At 50.9% G+C, this 18,714-nt stretch overlaps 1 protein-coding gene across 1 annotated transcript; it reads left to right on the top strand.

The window, feature by feature from the left end:
* The first annotated feature begins 982 nt into the window (after positions 1-982).
* Bhlhe41 (basic helix-loop-helix family member e41) lies at positions 983-3,804 on the top strand. The gene is made up of 5 exons (XM_051173340.1): positions 983-1,222; positions 1,367-1,430; positions 1,766-1,873; positions 2,211-2,322; positions 2,714-3,804. The coding sequence occupies exons 1-5, from the start codon at positions 1,161-1,163 to the stop codon at positions 3,592-3,594; spliced, it is 1,227 nt and encodes a 408-aa protein (XP_051029297.1). The 5' UTR covers positions 983-1,160; the 3' UTR covers positions 3,595-3,804.
* The last annotated feature ends 14,910 nt before the right edge of the window (positions 3,805-18,714 follow it).

The raw sequence follows: 18,714 nt of genomic DNA, 5'->3' as shown, positions 1-18,714 counted from the left end.
CTGTGCTGGTACCCGCTGGAGACGGGATTAAGGAGGGAGGCCGCGGAGGTGCCAGTAGTAAACGTGGGCTCGCCACACTCGGTGCGGCTTATTGCACGGTGTGTGTGTGTGTGTGTGTGTGTGTGTGTGTGTGGCGGGGGGCGGAAGGCGGGGGACACACAGCACGGCGTCACGCAAGTTGGGGCGGGCAGGACCCGAACTGCGTGGCTTCCCCGCAGCAGTCCTTACGTGCCACCGGCTCCCTGCCACCTCTCCTCCTCTCCGCGCTCCCCCGGGAGCACCCGAGGCCCCAAACGTCATCTGCCACTGTGGTTAGTGCCACCGCAATTCCGGCTGCTGCGGGAAGTTTAGGTAGCCCGGGGACACTGTGTCTCCACCTGGAATGCGACATTCAGAACCAGTGACAAATTTCCACTGATCTTATTGTATCCGTCCAGAGAGCGGATTGCAAGTCACCCCTTTTCAGGGCAGCGCTCTAGCCGGCGCCAGGGGGTGTCTTTCTACCCTACCCCCCCTCCACGCCCGACCAGTGAGCAGTGAGTGAGCAAAGCCTCGGAAATTTCCTTGTCTGCTCAAGTTCAGCCACCGGGAATTCGCGTCCTTTCCGTGGCCCAAACCAACAGCAATCGGTGGGAAAGCGAAAGGCCACGTCCACGGTTCTGTGCCGAGATGCCGGCCGAGCCGGGGCAGCCCCGCGTCCCGCCCCGCCCCCGCGCCCTGCAGCGTCTCGGCTCGGCTGGGGTGGCCGATTCCTCCCGGCGGCCCCGATCAGGTGTCCCCGCCCCCTCCCGGCCCCTCCTCCCCGCCCCCCTCCGGGCTGGACCGCGGATGGTACGTTCCGCACGTGAGCTGGGTGCTGGTCTGGCCGGCGACGCGCGTGCCCTGTGGCCAAACACTGCCCGGAGTGAGAGCAAACTACCAGCGCAGTGCGTGTGTGTGTGCGCGCGGGTGTGCGCGCGCGGGTGTGCGAGAGGGTGAGCGAGCGAGCACGGGGCGGAGGGGCGGCCAACTGCTTCACACTTTCAACACTGCACGGAAGAGGGAGAGCGAGGCAGCCTGGAGACACACGCGTCCCCCCAAGATCTCCCCAGGCGAAAGTCCCACAGATTACAAGACAGAACCCTCCAAATCGAAACGGAGGAAACGGACAGCCATTGAACATGGACGAAGGAATCCCTCATTTGCAAGAGAGACAGTTACTGGAACATAGGGATTTTATAGGGTAAGGTGTACGCACCGTTGCGAATATCTGTCTAGGACTCGGTTTGCCTCTTTAATTTTTTTTTTATGCACAAAGTGATATGGAGCGGGCGAGGGCAGAGCCCCTCCCGGAATGGGGGCCTGATGCTGATTTCTATTTTTGCAGACTGGATTATTCTGCTCTGTATATGTGTAAACCCAAAAGGAGCTTGAAGCGAGACGACACCAAGGTAAAGTCTTAAGTTTCCCATAATCTGCTTGGATAGCTAATTAGGGCCATTGATTTCGCAGGGAAACTCTGCCCGCAAATATATTCCAGCCCAGAGCTTCCCTAACTGTGAATTTTAAGTGGCTTGGTGGATACTCCGGGGGGGATATTCAACACAGCACCTGAATTTAAATTGCATTTTAGAAGTCTAGAGGAGAGAGAGTTTCTGGGCATTAGTTCATTGCATGGTGTGGCTGGGGGTTGGGGTGGGAGGGTTCTATCCAGTAGTGAATGAGTGAATGTTTAGTTTACCGCTGTCTCTCTCCCCCCGCACCCCCCCCCCGCTCATGTATGAAGGATACCTACAAATTACCGCACAGATTAATAGAAAAAAAGAGAAGAGACCGAATTAATGAGTGCATTGCTCAGCTGAAAGATATGCTGCCTGAACATCTGAAATTGACCGTAAGATGCGCGTCTTCTTCATTCTTTGGTGGTTGGCAGGGTGTGTTGGCCTGATATAACTCCCAAGGTAGGGCCATAAATGTAAATATGAAGAGGGCTGACTCCCAACTTGTGCTGTAATGGAGTTTCCCAGAGACTCGGAACAGGGGCTCCAGGCTGAAGGCAAAGAGATCATTGATGACCTGCCTTGTTGGTCGCTGAGCAGCGCTTGCTTCCTTCCCAGTGGTTTATTATTATTTTTTTTATTTGCCCAAGTGGATGGCTTTGTGCGGAGCTAATCAAGTAAAATCTGTGCGTTTTAAAGGACCAGGTCCCCTTTTCTTTTGCACTGCTGCAGACCCTGGGACATCTGGAGAAAGCTGTAGTTTTGGAATTAACTTTGAAGCACTTAAAAGCATTAACAGCCTTAACGGAGCAGCAGCATCAGAAGATAATTGCTTTACAGAACGGTAAGTGGATCTAAGGAAGCCTGCCCTGATTTTAGAAGGAAAAAAAAAAAAAAAAAAAAAAAACGTTGGGGATGCAGTGCTGGAACTCCCCACTGCGTTCTGCCCCTGCTTCCCCTTTGGTGCTAAGTGCCCAGAGCATCCCAGAGGCTTTCTGCAGAGCTGAAGGAACCCCGATTTTATTTAAAGCGGCGGCGGTGCCTCTCTCCTTGGGTTTTTCAACCCGGAGGAGCGCGCATCACCCGCCACCCCCTCCTCTCGGCAGTCTGCGGATTATATCGCTGGAATGCCCAGGAAAAGCCGAGCTCACTGTAGGCAGCGCAGGGCCCACGTGATGAGCAGATGTCTTAATGCCGCGGTTTTTCTTCTCGCCTTCCTCCCCCGTGCACCCTAGGGGAGCGCTCTCTGAAATCGCCGGTCCAGGCCGACTTGGATGCGTTCCATTCGGGATTTCAAACCTGCGCCAAAGAAGTCTTGCAATACCTCGCGCGCTTTGAGAGCTGGACGCCTAGGGAGCCGCGCTGCGCACAGCTCGTCAGCCACCTGCATGCCGTGGCCACCCAGCTCCTAACGCCACAGGTGCCCCCGGGCAGGGTCACGGGCCGCGCGCCCTGTAGCACGGGGGCTGCGGCTGCCCCCGGTCCCGAGCGCGCCGCCCGCTGCGTGCCGGTCATCCAGCGGACTCAGCCCGGCACCGAGCCCGAGCACGACACGGACACCGACAGCGGCTACGGAGGCGAGGCGGAGCAGGGCCGCGCCACCGTCAAGCAGGAGCCGCCCGGGGACCCGTCGCCCGCGCCCAAGAGGCCGAAGCTGGAGGCGCGCGGCGCGCTCCTGGGCCCGGAGCCCGCGCTGCTCGGCTCGCTCGTGGCGCTGGGCGGGGGCGCGCCCTTCGCGCAGCCCGCCGCCGCGCCCTTCTGCCTGCCCTTCTACCTGCTGTCGCCGTCCGCCGCCGCCTACGTGCAGCCCTGGCTGGACAAGAGCGGCCTGGACAAGTATCTGTACCCCGCGGCGGCCGCGCCCTTCCCGCTGCTGTATCCTGGCATCCCCGCCGCCGCCGCCGCCGCAGCCGCCTTCCCCTGCCTCTCGTCCGTGCTGTCGCCGCCTCCCGAAAAGGCAAGCGCGGCCGCCGGCGCCCCCCTCCCGGCGCACGAAGTGGCGCCCCCGGGCCCGCTGCGCCCCCAGCACGCGCATAGCCGCACCCACCTGCCGCGCGCTGGGAACCCGGAGAGCTCTCAGGAAGATGCCTCGCAGCCCGCCAAGGACGCCCCCTGAGCCCCGCGGCCCTTCTGGAACAGGGCTAGGGGCCTCCCGAGGAGTCGCCAGGTTTCCGAGTTCAAATGCCCCCTAACGCGTGCCAGGGAGGAAGAGTAAGAGATGCTCCGCAGGCTTAGGACAAAAACAGGTGTTTTGTGTACGCTTGGAGTTCCTGTTTTGCCCGTTTCTCGCCCGTTTGCCACCCCACCCCTCACCCCCGCCGCCACAGATTTACCGCCCTGGGTAAATTTAGTACACACCCCCCTCCCCTTCCCAGATACCGAGCCGAGCCTGGGTCTACCAGTCTGCTGGGTGGGAGAGCCATGTGGAACCAGTCAGAGTGCCTGGCTCTAGGGTCCTTCGACTATGAGGCCTGGAGCAGGAGGTGCATCTACCAGACGTCCCTTTAGGAGACACTCCATTCACTGAGGATCTCTGAGAGTTAAATTCACACGTCAGTATTTCGTGTTGTTTGGAGTATTTTGAAAAGTACTTGTGTTTCAGAGAGGTGAGGATGCCTTTGCCCTGTTGTGAGGTGGTTGGAGAGGTGTCTTGGTACCTTGCACTTGTTTGGAAAGGCTGGGGATTGGGCCGCGTTCAGGCACTGTCAGGGTGGGAGCTGGGGGGGGGGGAGCCCTTGGCGCCTTTGCTCGCACTTTAATGACGAACTGACCTCAAACCCTTTGTCCTACTTTAATTTCTCCATCCATGTGATATGTCATAGGTCATATATCCGTGTTTCTGATGCATGCCCCCCATGGGCTATTTTACCCATCGTGGTCCCAAGTTTTTGTAACGTTATTTTTTTTTTTTTTAAATTCTTCAAAGTGCACTGGGCTGGAAAAAGAAAAACCCAGAACCAGTTGATTTGGCCTCAGATTCCAAGATGACAGTTAGTGGTCGCCTGTGATCAGAAGGTGTAGGAGAGTCCTGCTGCCAGTGTGTACGTGTTTTTCTGGAGACCAAACCAGACGCCAGATAATCAGGAAGAAAGCTTGTTAAAATAAGGCATAAACCAAGACCTCGTCTAGATATTTTTAGTTTGTTGCCAAGGTAGCACTGAGAAATCTCACTTGAATGTTACGTAAGGGGTGAGACACAATAGTCTGGAGTGGAGAATTATCTGGGTCTGTGAGTGTGTCCGGTCCATTCGCTGCTGCTGCTGTTGCTACTGTTTGCCTCAGACGCTGTCTATAAACAGCGTTAAACTCTTAGCCTACCAAGGCGGCTGTATGTACATAGCTGTTAATACACCCAATTAATGATGTCTGACATGCTATTTTTGTAGGGAGAAGATATGTACTAATGGTATTTTGAGTTAAAATATCTTTTTGGGGGGAGAGAACTTGGTGAGATGTTTGCACTTTGGTTACAATGCTTATAATGCTTGGTGCAAGCTTACGCTGTCTTAAATTATTAAACAAATAAATACATCTGCAAGAAACCAGCCGGTTTAGACAAGATTAGTATGTAAAGGTAAGCTAGAAACTATCTTTATACTCTAGTATTTTCAGCACTCCATAAATTCTATTATCTAAATATTGCCACACTATTTTGTGATTTAAAACTTCTTACCAAGGAATAAAGACTTTATATATGATATGAGGTTGTCTAATAATTAAACAATACTGAATACCACCACCACCCATTCCTCCTCCCCACCCCCGCTAGTTCCCAAACTTGTGAGTATCATGACAAGAGCTCATCCGGGTCATCAGACACGGTTTGTCTGTTTGGTTTTGGTTTTCTGTCATTGGTCTCCGGGGAGGCTCCTGGTTTGGCCCTGTGTCCCTTCTTGTCTCCAGTATATCGATGAAAACTACAAAAGGAATAGGCTAGCAGTCACTGGTGGCTTGTTTGCCTTAACCCCAGATTGCTAATGTTTTTATGATCTACCAGGTTGTGGTCTGTGGCCTCAGATAGCCTTCTCCTGTGTGGGCTGGTGTTTTCTCTTTCACCCAGGTCCTAAACAAACACGCTAAGGCTTCATTCTTGAGTATGGTTTGCCTTCCTAACTTTTACAAAGTAACCCTGGTATGGGGCTTTGTCTCAGAGTTCAGGAGACACTTTCTAGACTTTTCTCAAAACTGGTTTGAGACAAATGAACTGGAAGGCTGTCCATTCTCTGGAGTGGTGTTGTTGAACCCTTGATTGAAGGTGCATATAAGCTGTAGTTTGTAAGATGTAGGGAAAGTGCTCCCTCTGTTGACTGTGACAAGCAGATGGTGCACAGCACACCCAAGCCCCAACCTCAGACGTCTGCAAGCTCAGAGCTGGGTCCCCTGAGGTCTGTAGGGAAAGTCAGGCAAGGTCACACAGGCGCTGAGGGCCAGTGCATGGCCTCACCTCCCTCTGCCTAGAACTTGTGCTACTACAGCTCTCTGGGCTAGGCATACTCATTTTGGCTGAGTAATAACAAACCAACCACACAAATAAGGAAACAAAGATGAACCCTGCAAAAGAAGGGTTGGGGGCCCTTGGTAAAGGGTCAGTCATGAGGAAGATGGCTTGCTCTATGCCAAAATTGTGGAAAACTGCATTTTAAGTATTTTGAGCTACATTTTGTTACCACTGCCACCCTGGCCAAAAGAAGATGCAGTGAATCAGAATATAAAACAGTTGACATTTGCACCATTTTGTAACATGTAGGGTTTTTTGTTTTGTTTTGTTTTTACTTTGGCCAGATTTTATAGGTCACTTAATTAGTCTGAAATGTATACAGTCACATGATAAAACTATGAGGTTAGGGCGAAAAAGAAAATATGTGGTCTTCTGTGTCTGTAGGGGTGAAACTCCGGACTTGGGTAAGCTGGGCCAGAGCGTTACCTCTGGCCCAGCCTTTAGAAGCTATTATTTGAGTCATTGGCTGATTTTAATGAATTAACCTCAAGTCATCAGAATTCACTAAGAAGGTATCTATGTCTGTCGACTTGAAACATTAGCTGAACGTAGTAAGTTGTGTGATTTTTTTTTCCAACTTACAACTGTGAATCTTCATTCAACAATGCAGTTGGTAGTTTTGCAGTCCATTTTGCAGAAATAGATTTATTAGCCGACTTTTTGTTGAATTTATAAATGCCCCCACTACCCCGCCAAACTTTATTATTTTCAGGGCCTCAGAAACCAGAGCTGTGGAAATGTTGACAGGTACTGGAGTACCTCCATGTGAAACTGCTTTCATTAAAGCCCTGGCTGACATCTGGGACCACAGGGTTTGTGATTCCTATCAGGAGGTGAGTAGGACCTTAGCCTGGTTCTGTCTGTCTCAGGTTTGTCCTCCCCGAAGGAGGTGACTGCCCCTGAAGGACTTGGAAACACAGGGCTGGGCAAACAGGCAATAAAGTGCCTTTTATTGCAGGTAGAGATGAGCAGAGCAAATTAAGACTGGCTTCCTTACTGTGAAGGAGGGACTCTACTCTCAGAAAGCGACATGTCTTACTGAAATTTTCTTTTTCTTAACCCACTGAACCTTCTAACCATACGCCGAGGGCCTCTGTCAGCGGTTCTCATGACGGTTTAAGGAAGTTCTCTGTAGATTTGCTGTCTGCTCACACTCACTTCCAGAGCCAGCTTTTTTCATGGGCGAATCTGAGTGCAGGAGTGACAGAGCACAGTGGCTGGAGTGTGAAGGAGGGGGTTTGCACTACAAACACGCCATCCTTGGAATTCTGTGCCTCTAAAATTACATTTCTTATACTTCAGGGCAACCTCCAAGTACATACAAGACTACTCCAAAAAGAAGCTGATATTTTAAAACTCTAAATCTAAAGACACTGCCATAAACAGCAGTCGCTTCTAGACTAGTGCTATTTTTCTTTCTCTTGGAAAAAAAAATTAGTAGTATGCACACCAAAATTTATTATATCTATCCTCTGGAATGTTTTACACATGTCCTAGAAAAATACCCAATGCAAATTAAATGTTTGCTAATAATCTGAGGATTAAAAGCACTGCTTTCGCACTATGAATTTTGTGTGTGATGTCTGCACTCGGACTGACCCATACAAAGCTCTTGAGTCTGTTTATCTGTTTATTTTGGGGGGGCCGGCTGTCTCACTATAGCACTGGCTGGCCTGGAACTCCTGGGTAGGCCAGGTTGTCTTCAGACTCCTAAAGATGCTCATACCTCTGCCCCTGGAATGTTGGCTTAAAGGCAAGGGCCAGCACACCTGGCTACATCTGCTTTTTACAGGACTCCCAGCATCTTTCCACAGTCAAGTGTCACTTCTCAGTGGCCAGAAAGCCTCCTCCAAGGCTTGCCGGATTTGGTACCTATTTACTATGGGCTGGGACAGAACCACACCCAATTTGCAACGCTTGTCTAAACTGAGAGTAAACAGGCTCAAACAGATGTCCCCCCAGGGCTTTGCTGTAAGCAAATTTTGTGAGCTTATATTCTTAGCAATGGTCTCTTCCACAAACTATCTCTTTCTGTCTTCTAGAACTATCAGATTCTCAACAGTGTTCCACATTGGAGTATTTGACATTTTCAGATCCTTTACGTGCGTTCCCATTACTTTCTCGTGTAAAAACAAAATCCACTTGCCAGTGGTTTCATATGATAACAAGCGATGTGACACTCTCCTGTTAGAAATAAGCTACATGGCTGGCTGGGTGCTTCTTTCTTCCAGGTCAGTGATTCATGAAGACTGATTGGGTGTCTCCATTCATGGGTGACACCCCCCCACCCACCCTTTTTCTGGGTTGTAACACCTAGGCGTTGAACATGCTGGAACAGGTCCATCAAGAACATTCTGGAAACTGGGGGGGGGGGTTGTATTCGCACACACCCATGGCTGAGCCTCTGGGGACCACCTGCTGCACACACTCCTTTCCCAAGGCTTAAGACAGTAGATATCAGAGCCCTGCACGTTTTTGCTCTTGTTTTATCCAAGAGACTGGTAAGTGATGGAGTATCAGAGATTAACCTCAGGGTCTCAGTTCCACGGGGGTCATAGAACTAGACTCTGACAAGTTGCACAGTAGCATAGCAAATGCTGTGCAGTGGTGCATGGCAAGCCGGGGCTGCGTGGGGCTCCCTGACTTCCTCTGGGTGCAGTCGGAGAAGCCTTAGAGGAGCTGACAGGGTTTTGCAAAGTGGACAGGCTTTCGTGTGAAGACTCCGACCGGCCAAGTTTGTGCTGCCTTTTAGTTTCATGAGTTGTATTAAAGCTTGAGGTCTGAGGGAGGATTTCCTATTTTCTCCCTCTTGAGACCCTGACCACCCTGCTGGCTCTTAGCTTCAGCATCTCCTGTGAGAATGGACCCTGGGCTGGGACTACGTAGTGTCCTGGCCCTGCCCACTGCAGCAGGAGATGTGGCTGCCTGGTGAGATCATAGTGCAGGAGGGGGATGCATTCACAGTGAGCTCTGCCTGGCTTGCCTCCTGTGGGGCATGCGTGTGTTCCGAGCAAACACACAAAACAAACAAAAATGCCCCACGATGACTTTCCTCGCTTTGTAGAAGGGATTGGTGGCCAGTTCTACACTCAGTTAAGGAAAGAGGAAGCAGGCATTCGGAGGACGACTTTTTCAAACACTCGTGGGGAGAAGGCAAGCAACCTTGAAGACCACCATGATTAGAGCTGGGGTTGTTGGCTCAGAAGGTACTTTATGCTATTAAACAGGAGTTTTGTTTTTTTAGTGGTTGTTTTAGTTTGTTTGGGTTTTTTGAGACAGTCACCTCTCTACACAACCGGACAGCAGCCATACCCACGCAGCAAAACCCCCAGACATCGGTTTCAGAGCCTTCCATCTCTTGTCCCTTCACTTTTTGGAGACATCCCAAAGTGTGTGGCTCCTACACACGATCGGGCCTGTTTCCCCCTCTCCCGCCTTGAGGCCCTCCTCCCACAGCTAAGAGCTTTTCCACTAAGGGGACCCTGAACCAAATAGGAAAGAAAGGAAAGACATGGATTTTTGTTGTTTATTTTTTCACTGTTTTTATTTTAATATTTTTAAAAGTGGTGTGTTTGTGTGTGTGCACGCATGCACATATGTGCATGTGTGTGTGTGTGTGAGTACAGATGTCCACAGGCCCAGAAAAGAGTATTGGATCCCCTGGAGCTGGAGTTACTGATGGTTGTGAGCCACCCAACGTGGGTGCTGGGAACTGAACTCCATCCTTTGGAGGAGCAATACATGTTCTTAACCACCGAGCCATTTCTACGGCCTCTTGTCTGTTTTTCCCTGGTTGGGGAGGTTATTATCTACTTTTGAGGCGATGGGGCATCCCAGGCCAGTGCCCTGCCACTAAGGCACTTCCCTCCCAGCCCCTGCAGTTTTCATATAGGGTATTTTTGGTGGACTTAAGCTGGGTTGGATTTCTAGGCCTTTCCAGGAGGCTATGAACAAGGATGGTGTGCACCCTGCAGCCCCTGGGTAAACTCTGCTCCCATAGCCTCGCAACTTTCCCAGCAGTAGCTCAGAGGCCTGAGTTGTTGTGGGCATCAGGAACCCCCCTAAGCCATGGCGCTCCCCAGACTCCTGACTCCCTAGGATAACCAGGGAGGACTCCATTTTCATTCTCCAACGATCTGGGGCAATTCTAGAATTTGTAACCTCATGTGACCAAACAGGTAGAAACACGTGATTGGCTGTGCCTGCGCTCCTCCTAGGTTCTCTGCGGACACACTGGTGGTGATAACACACCCCTGAGCTTTGGATCTGCACAGTCATTCATTCATTCGTGCCTTCGTTCATTCATCGGGAAGCCGGGTCAAGGGCACAGTGGTCTCCCGTTTGGAGCTGCTAAAGTCGGTGCGGGAAGACGCCTTCTCAGGTTGCCTAGCGACAAGCCTGGGGATGATGTCACCCCCCCCTCCCCGCGCTCTGAGCCCAGCGTGGTCGCGTGCTTCCACACGTGTCTCTGCGCACGCTGAGCCACACGTGAGGGAGGGGTGCGGCCCAGTGCGCTTGCGCGGGCTCCAGCCGCTGAGCTGATGATGCTGCACTTTCTCAGCCTTCCAGGTTGGGGGAGCCGACTGAGTGCTAAGTGCCAGAGCCAAGCTGGTTGCAGCGCTGGTCTCACGTGCAGATTACTAAATCATATTCCTCATGATGAGGGGCGGGCAAGCGGGGTTATAATTAGAGGATTTTGTCTGGTGGGTAGAATGAACCGGTGCTGAAGGGATGAGTTGTTCTCTCACATTATATACTGGAGTTATTTGCCAACCCCATCCAGGGGTCCCATCTCAGACTTTGGCTTTTTGAAGCGGCCGTATTATTTGATTATATAATACTTGCTGCAACACACACTGATTGATAAACGGTCCAAAATGAATGAATTGGAGGTGTTGGGGGGAGGGTTAATGCTGTTACATAATTCTCCCCAGGATGCTGCAAAAAAAAGCTATCCCAGCACCACCACCCGCTTGCCAATTAGGATTCGGTCATGTGATCGGAAATGAACTCAGGTAATAGTGATATTTGGACAAAAACCAGGTGAGGCTAAGAAGGTCTGAAGGGCACAGGAGTGCCAGCCTAGAGGCAGACAGTAACGGAGCAGGCGGCTTACAGTTTTTAATGACATAGATGCACGATGTCCTGTGGGGTGAATTTGAAAAATGCCCTTCCCTCCACACACACAAGACTGCTTGTCTAGTATGGTTAATGCGAAGCAGTGAAAACGGCCAGGCTTTCTAACCTTGACTCAGCAAACACATACTGTTCTGTGTGAGGCAAGGTCTGGATCACGCAAACTCAGTCCCTTCTGTTGTTGACAGCTGAGTCCCTCAAGTCCCTGGCCTTTGCCAATCACTTGCTATTTTTGCTTATTAGTGCTCCTGCCCCTCTGCTTGTGATTTTTTTCACCTGACTCCTAGGAAGAAAATAAGACAATGATGCAATCCCTGTCTAGCTAGTCCATGCATCCCCTGGCCTTCGCCTCCCTCCCTCCCTTCCCCCCACTCCTGGCTGCTCTTGAGGACCTGCCCATAAAGTCTCTACTTGCCAGTTCCTATGCTAGTAACACCTCTGCCCTCTCCCGCGGAAGCATCCAGATCACTAAATTTAACGTCTTCCCTGCTTTTTGTTTTTATTCAAATCCCACTCCGGACAGGCCTTTCTTAAGCAGCGGCAGCCTGTAGGCCGCCCAGCAGTCCTTCCTTGGGTTTGCTTTTCTACATAGCCAGCATCACCCTGGCCATGGCCCGTGTGCACCCTCAACCCCACAGCGTGTGGCTGCCTTTTATAAGTGTGTATCGATCCCCATTCATGTTTTGTGGATGGATGAATGAACACCTCTGGCAACCATTTCAGTTTGATTGCCTCCAAAGATAACAGCTCTGAACTCAAACCCATTTGGTGTTAGGAATTCATTTCTCCTGCTCTGCCCTGCCCTGCCCTGGGCTTCCTTCCCTGTGGCTCAATAATAAAGGCTTGGGGACATGTTAGGAAAGGAGAGACAATCTACTAGCATTCTGTACCTGCAAATGAAGGATGTGGTATGGTTTAGAAGGCTAGTGGTCTCCTCTAACTTCGGATACACCTTGAAGTAAGTATGAAACTTTGCCACGGACTTTGGATGTAGCTCAGTGGAAAAGCACTGGCCTTGTGTCCTGAGGCGTGAGCCCTGGGTTTATCCCCAGCACCTCAGATGAACAAGGACAGGAAGCAATTCACTCAGCCAGACAGCACTTGAACACTTGAAGCTGCTGTGAGTCTGAGGCCAGCAGAACTCAGCTCCTCAGGCTTGCTGGCAAGTATGCTAACCACTGAGCAACCTCACCAGCCCGCCACGTAGTTAATATCACTTTCACCTCAGTCCAAATCACGCTTAAAATTGCGTTCAAATCCATTGTTAGCGGAATCCTATAAAGGTGAAGTTTAAACAAGTCGCTGCTCACGTCTCCGCCTGTCACTGGCATGGCCAAGCAGAGGACAGGTTTCCCAACAAGCTGTACCTCTTGGCTCCTGTGGGCCCTGACCTCCACATGGAGCTGAGAGGAACCTGAATGTGAGCACTGGTGACTTGCACAGCCCGTAGCGGCTCTGATTGGCTGGCCCTCATTCACCAGTGGATCCTCGGGACCTGCCACAAGGCCTGGCCTGGCACATAGGGACAGTTGACAGACAAACCCTGCTCTCTGTCCCCCGTCAAACCCTTATCATCCCTCACCCACACTGATGCAAGTCTCTCCTTAAGCGTCTTTGCCCAATCCTCCTTCCCCCCCGCCCTGACCCAATGCCAGCATCATTAAATTCTGAAGAGCAGAACACAGGAAGCCAGACTCCCTAGGACAGCAATACTACCCGGTGTGCATAACTTTTCCACCTTGCGACATAACACTACAGTCTGCAGAGTTAGAGGTCAACCCCCCTCCCCACCCCGCAATCAAGTTATTAAAAAAAATTGCCAAAGCCCTTGAGCCCTTGTAGTACTAGGCAGGCTTCTGGTTCTGGGTTGCGCTGCACCCTGTTGCCTGGGGGAGGGGAGGGGGTTGTGGGCCGAAGGTCAAGACGGGCAGTCCGAGTCCTGCTCCTTTCTGTTCCCTTTCCTATTTCTGGAACCCAAAGCTGGGTACACTCGACCCCGGCCACACTTCATTTAGCACTTGCCCCCTAGGCTGTGTGTTCCCAAGTGTTTAGTCACTGGTAGAATAATTCCCACTCAGAGGCCTCCCACTCACGCTTCAAAACTCAGCTGACATTGCATCTCATCCATGCAAGCTTGCATAACCACCTCAGTCGGAACTCAGCTAACTGTCTGGCCTTCTCTTTGGCCTCCATTTTGGTGATCTACTCTGTGGCACAGCAGGTGTGTGGTAGAGGCGGTGCATATCGCCTTCTGTCGTTACGACTAACTTAAAGCCACCTCCCAAAGGCTGGAAACATTGTCCCTGTGGGCTCCCTTCTTGCTCTGCCCTCTGGGGTTCTCACACAGACCTGGGTTCTGCAAGTGAAAGAACCCTGACCCCTTCTGGGGATGCTGGAATGGAGTTGCTGCCTGAAACTCCAGCTCCAGGGGATCTGGTGCCCTCTACTGGCCTTCCTATGGCATTGCACACACAGACAGACAGACAGACACACACACACACACACACACACACACCTTATTTTACACGTTATTTTAAAAATAATTTTTAAGGCTTGAAACAACAATCCCTTCCTTCTCAGATGGTCCTAAGGGAATTCCTTGTCAGCAGTTAAAGCAGCTGCCATGTCCCCTCTGCCAATGCCGGCTGTCCCCTTCTAGCTGGGGACCGTTGACTTTTGAGAGTCTCGGGTCATGTAAGGGAGTAATGTTGGCCTAGCAAATGTCAAGAACAGTGTGCCCTTTCCTCAGCCAGACTCAGATTTAGACCATGTGTGCATCCATGCCTCAGTGTCACCAACTATTTTAGCGAACTGCACAATCTGCACAATCTGCAAACAAAATGTGGCCATGAACTCTGCAGGTCTGCCAGGAGAAGGCTAGCTGGAGGCCTCTGCACTCAAGGAGGAAAATGGGGTTGCTTGCCTGGTGGTTTAAATACTTAACCCCAAGTGTCCCTGAAGGAGCTGTCCTTTAATGTGTGTCTCAGGGGCCTGCAATGAGGACACAACTTAGGGACTCTAAATTCTCCTGTCGCGTTGAGACTCCAAGCCACGTGTGAATTGTGTGCGTCTCCATCCTGATGCTATCATGCTGGCTGGTTCTCCTTCCAGCCTATGCTCGTCCCTGGCTGCTGTCTGTCCTCTGTTTACTTGGCTCAGCTCAGGTACTCTAGGACCCTTCCAGACAACACCCCCGCCCCCACCCTTAACCCTTACTTCAAGACCTCTGCTTAGCTCCTTGCTCTCACTGTTAGGAACTCCCACACCTTGGTGAGAATCAGGCCATGGCACACTTCTCCCCCAACAAAAACTGAGGTCTCTTAGTCTTTGTGATATTATATTTTTTTCCTGTTCATTTTTCCTCTAAAGCCTTCTGATAGTATATTTTGATATTCTGCATCCATGCAAGTCATCATGCATCAAACCTCCATGTTCAAGTTTAGCCTGACACCCTCTGGGTGGGTCTCTGGATACATCGGGGTTCACTAAGCATCGAACTCCTGGAGTCTAGTCCACTGCTGGGGCTGGGGACACGCCCAATAAACATTTTGAGAAAATACCTTTCAGAGAAATGTCTAAAGGTTGTGCCTGTCTAGTTTTTCTAGAGACCCCAGACAACTGCTGGCAAGGAGCCATCGATCTGCGGCGAGTCCTTCTCGCTGACTGGAGTGTGGGCTAAATTTGATAAGCCAGGAGGGATGCAGCTGGAGGCCAGGGAGTTTCTCCTGTGAGGGCCCCTCCTGTGTGTCCTCTCCCATTACCCAGGCTGGGGCTGACCTTCTGGAGGGGAGGAAGGGGGAACCTCCATGACTAAGGTATCTAATTGTGCTCCATCCCTCTGTCTCAGGAGGGATTGTTCATCAAACACCGCCTCTTGGCAAGGACAGACAAAGACCAAGGCCTCTTATTCTCTGTGTATTTCTAGATATTTTTTCTGGGTTTTCCCCCCTCTAAAGCCTTCTGAAAATGTGTTTTGATAATACTTTAAATCCGCACAAGCTATCGTATATTCTACATACATTCAACCCCGACCTCAGCCTTTGAACCAGTCTCGTGTTTATGCCAGGGAGCAAACTTGGCAATGCACTAGACAGCCTCCATCACCCCCAGCCCCCTCACCATCAAGATAGCCCCTTACAGACACGCCATGGCCAACCTGATCTAGACAGCACCTCACGGAGACTCTCTAGGTTCCAGGTTATGTCAAGCAGAAGTAACCACCACCCTTGTTATTACACATGACTTAACAAGCTAAGGAGTCGTTTTTTGTGTTCTAGGAATAAGAAGGAAGCTCCCCCAAAGAGAAGCTTCAATGCCTTTCCCAGAAGTGTCTGCTGGGGTCGGGGTGGGGGGGGGGTCACAGGGGAGGTTTGAGCCTATGCTGCTGGAAGTGTGCTCTGCAAGCCAGCTGCTCTGGTGCCGCCAGCCACTGCAGCTAAGAAATGCACAGCTTCAGTGATTGTGAAACCTGTTGAGTCATAGCCTGCACCTGGACCAGAGGACAGATGGTTTTGGTGCCTAGAAAAGCTTAAGAAACACCAGCTCTCAAGTTCAACATTCTCAGGGAAAGAAAATTAGAGCACAATTAAGAAAAAAGTCCAGAGTTACAATTTGTTTCAGTGAACATTCTCTAACCGGAAAGTATGGAAACGAACCAAGCCCAGTGGTCCCAGCTACTCTAGAGGCTGGGGCAGCAGCCACCCTCAGGCTTTGCCTGGACTAGAGTTCAAGGTCAGCCTGGGGAGCCTGAGGGATACTGACCCCAAATAAAGAGTATAGGAAGGTCTGGAGATGAAGGCCAGTGGTCCGGACCTTATGTAGCTTGTGGGGTATGCCAGGCCCGAGATTATCACACACAGAAAAAGAAAAGGGGGGAGGGAGGGAGGAGGGACAAAGGCTTTTACTAATTCCAGCTGCTTCTTGGAGCTCTCTTGTGACCTCTTACAGCTCCTCCAGCACTCAGCACCCAGCACCCAGCACTCCGCGCCCATCCCCAGCACACAACCCCAGCAAGCTCCCAGCACCCTTCGCCCAGTGCTCAGCCTCTACCCCCCACCCCCACCCCAACAGAGGTCCTGCAGACCATGCTCAGACATCAGCCTTGTTTGAGGGCTTTCTCTATGATGAGGAGCATTCTGTCCTCAGAGAATCCGACTGGGCTGGCCTAGATCAATGTTCAAATGGCTCTAGATCTTTCCAACATGCAGCTAGCTGAGAATTGCTGAATTGAGGGAAACCACACAAAAATGGATTCAACTCAGGAGTGAAGAAGTCATTTAAAGGGGGTAATTAGAGATCCAGTTTATAGAGATAATCTCGTGTAGCCTAGGCTGGCAGACTAGGATGACTTTGCATTACTAATCATGCTTCTCCTCCTCTCAAGCACCAGGATTAGAGCCATGTACTACCAACCCTGGTTTAAGCAGGGTGCAGAGCCTTGTGCATGTTAGGCAAGCGCTCTACCTACTGAGCCACATCTCTAACATCATGAGTCCACTTAAAAATAAACTATCCATGGTGATCAGGATTGGTAAGCAGGCTCTTGTCTGCACTGTGTTTCTGTTTGTGGTTGGGGCACTTTCTCACTGAAGCTGATGTTTAGGGGAGTTCTACATCCTCTTTTCTCCTAGTTTCAAACTATCAATTCTCTCTCCCTGTCCTGTCTTGACACCTCACAGTTGACTCTGGAAGTGGCCTTGCTAGCCTGCTCTCAAACTGAATTTCTAAAAGGAAGTTTAGGAAAAACTTTGGGGGTGAAGGGGAGTGAGCCAACATTCCAGGGACCCACGTGCACACCAGCCCTCTAGGACCCTGCCTTGCAAAGCTGCTGGTCTCTTCCTCCTGGACCTCCAGGGAGTGTCCCATTCTGCTTGGGTAGTGGATGGCCACCGAGTAGTCACTGAAGCCCTCTGGGCAGGGGGCCAGGCTTGTCATGAGGCTCACCTCCTAGGTTTCCAAGCACTTGGGAACACAGTACAGTTTTGCTTTTTCTCCCGCGTGTGCATGTGGGACAATTGCCTTAGAAATAGTCTATCCAACTTTATGGGTAAGGAAAAAGGGCTAGCCCCAGGGATTCTGACACAGAGGTGATATTAACGTTGAATTTCCTGAAACTGACCACCTCGTTATGGCTATGAGAGAACTCTTGGGATATTAATGATGAAGCATTTGGGGTAAATGGTTATCAACTTGGTTTCAAAGATTCAGTCAAAGTGTGAACTGCTGTACTACCTAAATGTAACTGCACACAGAACGTCTCTGTGAAGTACACAGGAAAGAGGATGATGCAGCAGATATTGGAAGGTGCCACTCTGAGTCTAGAGGAAGTGTACATGGGTATACTACGGAGAGCGCCGTTCTCACTGAAAAGAGTTCACGGAAGAGCGAACAAAACACCGCTCTTACTTAAAACTTCTATTGCTCTGACGAAACACCATGACCAAAGGCAACTCAGGAAAGAAAGGGGTTGTTTCAGCTTTCAGCTATGGGGTCACACCCCATCAGTGAGGGACACCAGGGCAGGAGCTGAGGCACAGCCCATGGAGGGTGCTGCTCACTGGCTTGCTCCCCCTGGCTTCCTTCCTTTGTTTTCTTATAGAACCCAGGACCATCCACAGAGGGCTGGGCCCTTCCACAGCAATAATTAAGTTTAAAAATCACTTGCCCGATGGAAGTGTTTTCTCAACTGAGGTTCCCATCTTCCTTGATAGGTCTAGGTTTGTGCAAGTTGGAAAAAAGGAAGGAAGGAAACAGGAAAAAAAAAAGAAAAGAAAAGAAAACCCCACAACTAGAGCAATCGCGTTGAGGGATTCCCCTCCAAAAGTTCAGAGTATAGAAAGACAAAGAGCAACTCTACTGTGGAGAAGCCTGGCAAGCTCCACCATCGATGTGGGTTCAAGGTCAGCACCGCCCATGACGAATCATATTGATTTCAGGCACGCAGTGAGTTGTGCAAGGCCATTTCACCACCATATTTTGCCCTCTTAGATTCTCAACCCGAATTAAGAAGTGATGTGTGCACATGGGTTGGGAACGCGGCTTGGTATAGCCCGCCTAATGCCTGGTCTGCTCTTTGTCACTGTGATAAAAGAGTTAGCCAAAGCCAACCTGGTAAGAAAAGGGTTTGTTTCGGCTTACACATTACAGGTCATCATCATGGACAGCGGGGGCAGGAACCTGGAGACCGGAACAGAGAGATGCTGCTCTCTGGCTTGCCCAGCTGCCTTTCTACACAGTCCAGGCTCACCCACCCAAGCATGGCTCTGCCCAGGGCGGTCCTTCCTGTATCACTTAATGATTAAGGAAATGCACTGGGGGACGGGGTGGGGTGGCTGGAGAGATGGAGCGCCTGTGTGTGTGTGTGTGCTCTTCCAGCAGACACACACTAGCACTCACACGGCAGCTCACAACCATCTGTAACTCCAGTCCCGCGGTCAGATGCCCTCTCCTGGCCCCCACAGTGCCAAGCTTGCATGTGGTGCACAGACATGTGTTCAGGCAAACACTTACACACATAACATCATAAAATCAATTATATCCCACAGACACGCGCCATGGGCTAATGTGATGGAACCAACTCCCCAACAGAAATCCCCTCCCCCC

Source organism: Phodopus roborovskii, unplaced genomic scaffold, assembly GCF_943737965.1.
Source record: "Phodopus roborovskii unplaced genomic scaffold, PHOROB, whole genome shotgun sequence".
NCBI lineage: Eukaryota > Metazoa > Chordata > Mammalia > Rodentia > Cricetidae > Phodopus > Phodopus roborovskii.
This window is presented reverse-complemented; position numbering and strand designations above follow the sequence as displayed.